The sequence below is a fragment of the Nanorana parkeri genome, unplaced genomic scaffold (assembly GCF_000935625.1).
Source record: "Nanorana parkeri isolate BGI_ZX_2015 unplaced genomic scaffold, ASM93562v1 scaffold1312, whole genome shotgun sequence".
NCBI lineage: Eukaryota > Metazoa > Chordata > Amphibia > Anura > Dicroglossidae > Nanorana > Nanorana parkeri.
Genome location: NW_017307580.1, coordinates 287,929 through 298,526, shown reverse-complemented (window position 1 = coordinate 298,526; position 10,598 = coordinate 287,929). Strand labels below are relative to the sequence as shown.

Below are 10,598 nucleotides of genomic sequence, written 5' to 3'. Positions count from 1 at the left end.
ATGCGGTTTGGCCGCCTCGATGCTGATTGGCCAGGAAGCCAGCATCCCAGCACCCCTTATTGTTAATCAGGGGAGAGTGTATTATTTTATGTGGGGGGGTTTATTATTGTGTATTAGTGTATGTGTGTGGGGGGTTGTATTTGTGTGTGTATTAAGCCACATTTACACCTGTAAGTTTAGGTGCGATTAGGGATTCCTGCATCAATCATTTTTTTTTCCTGCAACAGGAATCCCTAATCTGACATTTGCAAGTGGAAGCTGTCACCCAATTAAGTTAATGATCAGGGGGCAGGCGCTGCATATAAATGCTGACACACTACATGCAATAGTATGTGATATGATTACATGCGATTAGGAATAAATCCCTCTCCCTGGATACACAATCGTATGTCCAGCGAGAGTGACTCTTTTCTAACTGCATGCAATCATATCCCATACCATTACATGCGGTGTGCAGGCATTTACATGACACGTGATCATTAACTTGAATGTGTGACAGCTGTTGCTTGTTAAATGCCAGATTAAGGATTCCTGCTGCAGGAAAATGCAAATTCCTGATGCAGGAATCCCTAATCGCACCTAAACTTACAGGTGTAAATGGGACCTTATTGTGTGTATATTAGCATGTGTATTTATGGTTGTGGGGGTGCGCCTATTTCTATGTATGGGTATTTCTATGTGTGCGTACTTCTGTGTGTGTGTGGGGGGATGTGTGTATTTCTGTATGTGTGAATTAATATGTGAATCTTTTGGTCCTTTATGATTAAAATTAAAACCTGTGGGGAAAAAAACACACATATACTGATGCTGCAGACATATACACATGTATACAGTACATACTGATATGACACACACAGAAACAATAACACACAAACTGACATCACTCACAGAAGTCCTGACAATACACACAGAAACCATCACAAAAATATGCTGACATTGCATACAAAGAAACCATCACAAACACTCATACTGACATAAACACACGCAGACATTAACACAGGTACTGAATATAGTTACATTTTATTTTGAAGTATGACATTTAGCAAGCAGCCCCCATGGGAGAGAAAAATTTGTCCAGTGGCCCCGAGTTAATTGAGTTTGAGACCCCTACTTTAGATGGTGGTCTGATGAACAGACCTGCTCCAGCAGCCCTCATGGCAGTGAATCTTGTCAGCACTTCAGTAAATTGGCAAGGTTGGCTCTTCAGTCCTAGCAAGTTTCTGTCAATGCAGAGAGTAGGGAGGAGGAGGTGAGCAATGCAGGGAGATGCTGCCAGCAGCATTTATGGCCAAGGAGAACAATAGTAATTTGAATAGGTTTTCAAGCCAGGCCGATCAGTGTTTCCCTTGAGAACTGTTGGCTGACAGGCCTGGATCTGCCGCCATAGACATAGGATTGTCGTCTGATCCTGCCAAAAAACGTAGTATCAGATAACTATAATCTAATATCTATGGGCTGCTTGAAAGTGTAAATGGTATTTGTTCTGATCAAAACAATGTCCCCACTTAAATAGGTGCTGGTGGCCCTTTGATGGCTGCTCACCTCGCCCCTCTCTATTCACATAATAAAACGTATGCAGAGCGCCATTGAATATTGTTTGCATTGATTTTGGTCAGATCAGATGTCCTACCAGCCTTTAAAATCTGTGGGAAGCTCAAGATGTCATTATAAATTGCAGCCTTTGAGGCCATCCTGACATTACATGTGACAATCATAGATCTCCGTCATTGGCTAATTTTTTTTTACTACCACCTTAAACTATTTCTAAACATCCAAAGCCATTTTCTGAAATGCAGGGAGTTGTTACTCACTCTCAGTGGCAAGCAGGTAGACAGTGAACCTGACATCCTCCAGGCGCAAGTTAAGTTTGTGTGTGGCTGTGCATCCTAAATTTATTGTACCTTGGGTACCTGCCAGGTCACCCTGGAGAGTGTCCAGCACTGCTGTCCATACCTGCCAGACTGTGAATGGCTACATTTGTTGCAGATCAAGTAACACACCTCTGAGGAGAAGTCTTAGGTGGCCGAATCTGTAAGCTTATTTAAACTTTCACATGCAATGCAACCCTCGGATAAATATTCAATGTGTGCAGGAATTTAGTTTAAACGGGTCAGTAAATCACAAACAAACATCTTCAACTTTAACGAGAAAGAACTTCCAGGGGGAAATTAGATAACAAGTTATACAGTGGACATTGCAAGTACATCTTCAGTTGTTCAAAAACAGCAAGGAAATTGTACTAAGTAATTCAAAGAAATACTTTGAAACCTCCCCCAGTGTTAACTGTCCTTGGTGCTGTGTAATAAATACTGTAATAAAAGTGGAGCTGTTACCAACTACAGTTCTTGTTTACCATTGTACTCTTGGTAGGGCTTACATTACAGTTCATTTGAGGCGTTAGTGCAACTGTACCCAGGCTATAGACATTCAAATATTTTCATGTTCTTAACAAGCAACAAATGAGCTTTTAAACAAGCCTTCACAACTGCAGGCACTGTGGAGCAGTTCCTCCCTAAATTCACTGCAGAAGCAGTGAAATCTTTCAATTCGTTCTCTCAGCATTGTTGTCAGGGGGGCAAGGGGTGAACTGAGCATCTGAGAACAACAAGGATGGCTTCAGTGCTTCTGCTGTGAATTTTAAAAATAAAGCTGAATTGCCCCACAGCATCTATGACTGCAGAGGTTAATTAGGGCTTGATTTAAAGTTAATTTGCTACTTGTTAAACATATGTAAATACTTATGTCTATAGTCTGGCCACAGGTTTATTTGTAAAAGTTGCTCAGTTACAAAAGTAGGTATTTTGTAATGTTTTCTCAATACCTATTTCGATTTGAAAATTCAAGACAGAGATATTTTTGTTTTCTCTAATTTTGTAGGATATATTTCTGTCCTTTTGCTTTGTCTTCACTTGCTGATTTTGGTGCAGTACTTGTCATTTTGGTATATACATCCGTATTCTGTTTTGTCAGCACTGCTGTTATTACCAGTATATTGAACCGCTTGTTTATCTGCACCCTGGTGCTCCTGTATGTAAGTTACAACAGCTTTATACATTTTTTTAATCTAGTAAAACAAGTAGCTTTCTTTCATGGCGGTGTATTCATTTATTATTTCTGAAACATTCTGATGTTTCATTTGTTGGAATCCTAAGGGCCATATGAAAGGGAAAATGGAAATGTATGCAAGGTGTTTTTTTATTTTTTTCCCAGCAGCACAGATCATTCTTTACAACATTATTCGACTTCAATATCTTGGCTGACTTCGGATTTCTGCAAAGACATTTAGCTATTGCTTGCTATCAATTAACCTGGTAATTGAGCTATAATGATATGTAAGTTTCCTCTAAAGTGTTTTCACATCATAACACTATAGAGAGCCATTTGCGAGTCTAGTTTTGATTATGATAAAAGAGGGCAGAGGTAGCCAAGCGGAGGATATGTTTTGAAAGAATGTCTGCCATATCTGTAGAGCATTAATACGAGTCTGAAAATGGAACCTGCTTCAACTGATTACTCTTTCAGATTGCCAAACATAATGTGAGAGTTGAAGGCTCGTTCTCAACTTTCAGAGACTTTTTTTAACCTATGGTTTGCATTGGTTTGAGGCACTTCAAGAAAAGTCAAATCCTACATGATTACCGTTGGAATATAAGCAGCCTATATGTGCTATAGGGGTGGCAGGACTGCCAAACTGGATAGAAGGGGAAATCCTCTGCACAGCTTGCAGCAATCAAGGCCTATGTAGACAATGGTGCTTGTAGTGATGAACACGAATGGCACAGTGCAGACACAATGTAGGAAGAGGAATCACCAGCACTCAGTAGAATAATCCAAGAGTGTGAGAACTAGCTTCCAATGGTAGCGCATTAAGGACACTTCCTTCAGCAACATAACATTTGTAAAGTCTCACCGATTTCAGGTTGTCTCTAACAAAACCTCTGGCCACATAGGCTGGTTCTTGTCACCTTGCCACACAGGCTGGTTCTTGTTACCTTGCCACACAGGCTCGTATTTTGCCACACCAGCTGCTTTTTACCATGCAGGTGATCCGCTCCCCAGTCCGCCAGGCACGCAGACTGGTTCCAGGGTGGAGCTCCTTTCTTAGGAGGCTGAGAGATCTTATAGAGGCCCTATCAAGCCAGCTATCTTCAGCTGGGCTTGTTACCTCCAAGCCTCTGGCCCTCTCAGCACTTTTCCCTAGAGGAAGAGAACTTCAGTATTGCATCTGAATCTAGGGCATATAACTCTGCCATCCTGGCTAAACCCAGACATTTTCCTCTGCCTGCTGCCACGGTAGATATATACTTGATAGGTTTCCCTCTCTAATTACTAGTGTTTACTTACTGCCAGGAGGGATATTTTTGTGTCTTGCATTTATGAGATAGTAAACATAAACAAAGTGAAAAACCTAAGATCCGTCTTTTTATCATACTTAGCATTTAGGTTAATATTAGGGATGCAATTAAATTTTGGCCGCCGAAACATATTGGCCAAGAATTGCACTTTTGGCAAAATGCCAAAAATGCCTGTTTTCTCTCCTCCCTGCTGGGCACTGCTCTGTGTCCCAGAGGGGAGAAGAGAAACTGTCGCAGGAGGCTGAGCAGTGCAGGGGAGGAGAATGCTGTGAGCAGCCGGCATCTCTCGTCCCGCACCACTCAGCCTCCTATGACCGATTAGGAGAGTGGCGGTGTGGGGGCAGAGACGGCTTGCAGTACTGTCACAGGAGGCTAAGCTCTCCCCCCCCCCCCCCTTTTAGACTCCTGTGATGGATTAGGAGAGCCGTGGTGTGGGAGGCGGAGACAGCTTGCAGTGCTGTCACATGAGGCTGAGCTCTCCTCCTACACCACCCCGCTCAGCCTCCTGTGACAGATAGGGAGAGTGGTGATGTGGGGGCCGAGACAGCTGTCAGCTGTCACAGGTGACTGGGCTGGCGGTGCGGGGGAGGATTCAACTGTCAGAGGAGATCGAGCTCTCCTCCCCGCACCGCTTGCTCAGCCTCCTGTGACAGTGAGTCAGGCTGGAGAGTGGGTACAAGCATTTGGTGATCAGTGATCGCTGAGTGTTTGTAAATTATTGAGCACATAGTATGTTTACTGTGTCCCCAATTATGAATAAATGGGAAGTGATCTACATAACTTCCTGTTTATTCATGATCGTGGACATGGTAAACATACTATCTCCACAAGTTATGAATGAACAGGAACATACAATATAGCGGCTTCTTGTTCATTCATAACGAGCTGCAGAAAAAGAGAATGAGGGCTCTGTGTTCTCAATCTCTTTTTTCTATTTTGAAAGGGAAACATCAGGGGTCTGCTTAGATCCCCAATATTTCCCCAAAGCCCCCAACAGTAAAGTACAAAATAAAAATATTAAATAAATATAAATAAAATATAAAAAAATGAGTTTATAAAAAATAAAAATGTAATATTTTAAATAATTAGAAAAAGTTAGAAAAACCTTTTTCAGATTCGTTTTCGGCCTGACATTTTTTTTTTTGGGTTCGTTTTTGATATTTTCATTTCGGTGCATCTCTAGTTAATATATACATGTATACATTTCAGAAGCTTATTTCAATTTTTTATTAGATATGGTATTATACACAGAAATGGTGTTCTAACAGCTGAATTAGTTGTACATAGAAGAATACTGGCACTATTTACCCTCCCTTAGCCATACATGGCAGCTAATGGAAAAATCTTCAACCCAGAGTTAATCACAATGTTAATTATTGCAGTTTCTATAAATGTAAGGGAATTTTATTTTTGAAAATCTTATTTGTAGGCTTTTGGTAGCTTTTTCTTAAACTCATGTTGTGTAAAACACAACATTTATCTATTTTCAGCATGCTTGGCATCATGTCTCATTGTATTGACTTTGTTTAATAAAATCATTTTTGTGAATATGTTGCAAAGTTTCTTTCTTACTGGACATCCAGACAGCACATTCTGTTGCAGTCTGACAGCACTATGCCACTGCTGTGCAATTAGCAGTAGCACTGCCAGCCTGCCATGTGTGGCCCTTCAGTTGGTTGCCTAACAGGTCTATCAGATAGACAGCTTAAAGGCCAACTAAAGAAGCTACCATGGCAGGGTGAACATGCTGCTGCATATTGTGAAGATGTGGCTTAGCGTTGTGGGTCTAAAATAGATTTAGGGTTTATATACACACAAGTATGCTGACAATTTAAGACTAAAGGTAAGTATTAACTCTTATATAAGTCATATTATATATAAAATGTTAAAGAAATGATATATATATATACGGTATATATAATGTAATATTACACATTTCTCATTCTATAGCTCATAGATGGTTGGGATTGTGCTATTTTTTTTTTTCACTACATAAGCTGTGCACCTTCCATTATTAAAAAAATTTTGAACCATGTTTGTTGTTTAACCCACAGCAGGGTAATCCATAATAAAAATAGATGTGGGATCACTGGGATATGTATAGATGAGTACTTTTGGAAAAAGGTTTGGGAGATCAAGCTTACTAAATCTGTTAAAATGTTGGGAGGTATCAACCCTGCGAAAAAGTTCAAAATTAATTTGATTTTAAAAGCTGAACTATTATGCTGTGTTATTCATTTGCTTGAAAAAACGGCAATTTGTCAGATAATTTGTTTGTCTTGCAGCCCTGAAACAAGTGGTGTGCAGTAACAGATGTCAATGTGGCTTCCCTAAATAAAGTAATTTTTAGTGTGTTGATTTCTTAAACACTTTGGCAATTGACCAGCTCCTCAATGTGTTTTGACAGGTTTCCCTTAATATCGCACTGGAGGCCATCCTAATCAAGCCGGCAACCTTTATTGGCATGACTTGCATTGCCTACCAGCGAACATCTGCACATCCGGAGAGATCATTGATCCGCAGTAATAAGGATGTAGATGTGGAGAATATTCACAACCACAATTTAATTTTAAAGTGCACCTCTGGCAGTCTAGCTGGCTCGCTGCTGAACTTCTCCACAAAAGTAAGTGTGCATCAAATGCTAATTATGCTAAAGCTTTTTGTTGTGTAAATAACATTGAAGTGTTTTTAAAGCATTTGGTCTCTCAAACTGATATTTCTATTTTGAGAAAGCGCCAACAGCTTGAAGTACCCGTCGTTTTTGTGGACTCAGGTTTGAAACGTTATGCTCTGCTTTATCACACTCCCTTTTTTTTCTTCATTTATTTTTATTACAAAAATTGCAGCATGGTGCTGCTAGTGCCCCTCACATAAGCCTTTGGGTAATTCCTACATGATTCCCCCTCCATCAGCATCCAACTATAACTGAAATATCATCTGTGTGCACTGACCCATTAATGTGTAGCTTCATTTTTGCACTTTTAAGACAAATTTGAAATGCTACTAGAAAACAGTGAAATTACTTTTTTTGTATTTGTTATAGTATTTATAACTTTCTTTATTCTGCTGGCATAGTATAGAGATGGTTGATAAGTTGGTAGTGCTGATGCTATGAAGAATCACTGGCTGTGCTGCTAATAAAGTATTTGTTTAGATATAACAACAATTGATAATAAAATGGCTGTCAGACAATCCGCACCCAGGGGCGTGCATCCATACCTGTAAGGATTTACAAGTTCAGATCGGCATTTAACAGCATCCAGCTGCATCCTGTCATTGAGTTGTACAGGCAGCTGCACACAAAAGATGTCCCTCCCCAGGTGCAGGTTTCTGCATGGACGTGCATGCTGCACGGCTCTGTGCATCCACGTGAATGAGGCCTAAAAGTGTTGGGCACATAGTAACCTTCATTATAGGCTATTTACATTATGTTAATCAGGACAAAGAACACATTCCAGTCATAGGTGGGGTACCTATCCAAAATCACTGTTAGAGTCTTTATTCACCAGGTGGCGCGTGCCCCACATTTTATGTGGTTTTAGTGGCAATAAATATATGCAATTTAGACAATAAATGTTCTGAATTGCTGCCTTTAACTTATTTTGTGTTTAAACATATTTTAGGATTTAAAGAAACATCATTTGTGACCAATAACACTTAAATTATTTTACTATGGGATGGCATTCTTGGGTAGTTTGTTATATTAAACAGAATCTAAATGATCACTAACTTAAAGTGACATTAAACCCTCAGATTTTTTAACATAAAACAATACTGTAATGTGTGCCTTACTGTAATCCATGGTCGTTTCCCTTCTCTTTGCTGCTCTTCCTTTTAAATCTGTATCTGTTTGCATGCTCTGCAGAACTTCTGTTTTGCAGCAGACTGCCTTGTCTCAGGAATGTATATATGGTGTCTGTGTATAGGTTTGTATAGGCTTGTAACCTGAGCCAGCACTACAGGAAGAGGCCCTGAGCTGAAAAGGGAAGTTCTCCCCAAGCATGAGAAGACATGAGAATTTAAAAGGAAGAGCAGCAAAGAGAAGGGAAACAACCATGGATTACAGTAAGGCGCACATTACAGTATTGGTTTATGTTAAAAAATCTGAGGGTTTAATGTCCGTTTAAGGTAAGGACTGTACTGATATCACTTTTACTAATATAGCTAATGTGATACGACTCTAAATGTAACATGGCTGTGAAGGAGCAACTTTTTTTGGGATGAGAGAAATCCTGTTCTCTTATTTGGTGACATCAGCCAATGGTTGTGTATAAAAATGTGATTTATGTAGGCTGTTAAGTGGTTGGCCAGGAGATGCACATATTGTGTGCTCAGCAGAATGTTTCAAAGGTTAGGTGGTGATTTGTAAGCCTGGCTTGGAGGATCCCCTCTAAGGAACCCAGTAGGAGCAACCAGAGAGTGAAACATCAGTTGTACTGTACTACCCATGGCGGGGTAACCTATAGATGATGATGATGACTCTTGTTGTACCTAACCCTAACCTCCAGCACACGGTATGTAAACTGTGCAACTACTAAAAAGTAAGGGTTGACATGATGCTGTAATTTCTTGCTATACAGTTAGACTGACATTGTTGGAGACAATATGTTATGGTCATTCTTGTGTTGCAGATATTATCCCAGCTGGCATGCAGTAAGGTGTACCAGCACAAGAGCAGGGAATCTGCCATATGCAAACCATGTACCTGCAAATCAAGTATTTTTGTTGCAACCTGAAAAACACCAAGTGGTTGTATTCCTTTTTGTGTTTAACTGCAGTAAAGCTATCTTGCCATCATCCAAGAGTCTGGTTCCTTGGGAAAAGGGCTCAAAGAGCTAAACCAGGGCTGTCTACTATGGGGCAGCCTATTACATATTATTATTCAGAATTTTTAATGGCCCATCTGCCCCAGCTATATTCATTTTCAGTTTTATTTTAATTCTCTTTATAAAAAATATCACATTTTTAAACAATTTTATATATATTTTTTTTGTTCACTATATATCTATCTATATTCAATTTTGTTTTACAAATTAACATTGAATGCATGAAAATGATACCCAGAAAACTATGGGATAACTAAAGAAATGACACATCAGAGGCTGCTGCTTTGAGGTTGTGTTTTGCCCAGCTGAAAGTTTGCACTGGGCTGTTCTATAACAGATTAGTTAATGTGATGAGTCCTCCACTTATATGTTTAAATTTCAGCTTAAAATATTGAGGGTGATTTACAAACCTAAACACACGCACGCCCCAGGTGCGTGTGATTTTTACACAGCAAAGCGTATTTATCAACCAAAAAGTCTATATAAGCATATTTCCACTAATGCCATATATGGAAAAATCATGCACATGATGCATATATAATGCTGCTTCACAGTTTAGACAAAAATGGTTAGCTCATGCATTTACATTCCTGCATTCATCAACGCAAGCAACACAATGTAGAGCTAATTTACACAACATCACCTTGCAATTCAGGGCAGGGCTTTGCACAACACACCTGCTGGGTGTGTACACACTACAAAGGTGTTTAGATTCCACCCATAGATCATGCTGGGAGGGAACACACTACAGAGGTGTATACATGTTCGTGGTGTGTTTATAAGGTTAGTAAATCAACCCCATTGTGTTCTATAAACAATGGGATTTACAGAAAAGTGAGAGCCTGGAAAACCTTGAAAGGAGCCTAAAGCTACATCTGCTGGCTCAAAGTAAGGCTGTCATATTAGTGTATATTCTTTCATATTACCTGAATAAAACAATATAACAAGTAATTTAAAAATAGCATTTTTGTATTTGTGACCATCATAAAATTTTTTCCAAAACCACTATTTTTTTTTTTTTTTTTTCTGGAAGCATGTAATATTCAGGCCAAGTTTCACTACGCTCTGCTCCTCCGTTTTGTTTTGCTTATACATACTGCTAGCAAGCAGTAGATATAGGCAAGAAGTGTAAAAAAAACAAAAAAAATCGCTTGAAATCATTTTAAACTTACCTCGCTGCTCACTCCCGCGCTGAGAATCAGGAACTGCTCGTACGGCCGCAAAGGATCTTGGGGCGGGCGCATGCGCAGTTCCAATTCTCGGTCTGGAGACGAGCAGAGACGCAAGGTAAGTCTATGGACGCATGCACCCGCCTGCAGACACCGCAGGATCGGAGGGACAGAGCAGTCAGCGCTGGATCGGAGAGACGCCGCACCGCTGGAGGGACACATGAAAACATCCGGAAAGAAGAGGAAGA

General features: G+C 40.0%; 1 protein-coding gene across 1 annotated transcript in view; it reads left to right on the top strand.

Moving 5' to 3' along the window:
• The window catches only part of LOC108797623 (adhesion G protein-coupled receptor A2-like), a 159,478-nt gene extending 151,476 nt beyond the window's left edge, over positions 1-8,002 (top strand). Inside the window, exons 12-13 of the mRNA XM_018569246.1 lie at positions 6,763-6,978; positions 7,979-8,002. Of these exons, the coding sequence (XP_018424748.1) occupies positions 6,763-6,978; positions 7,979-8,002 (240 nt within the window). The remainder of the gene's footprint in view (positions 1-6,762; positions 6,979-7,978) is intronic.
• The last annotated feature ends 2,596 nt before the right edge of the window (positions 8,003-10,598 follow it).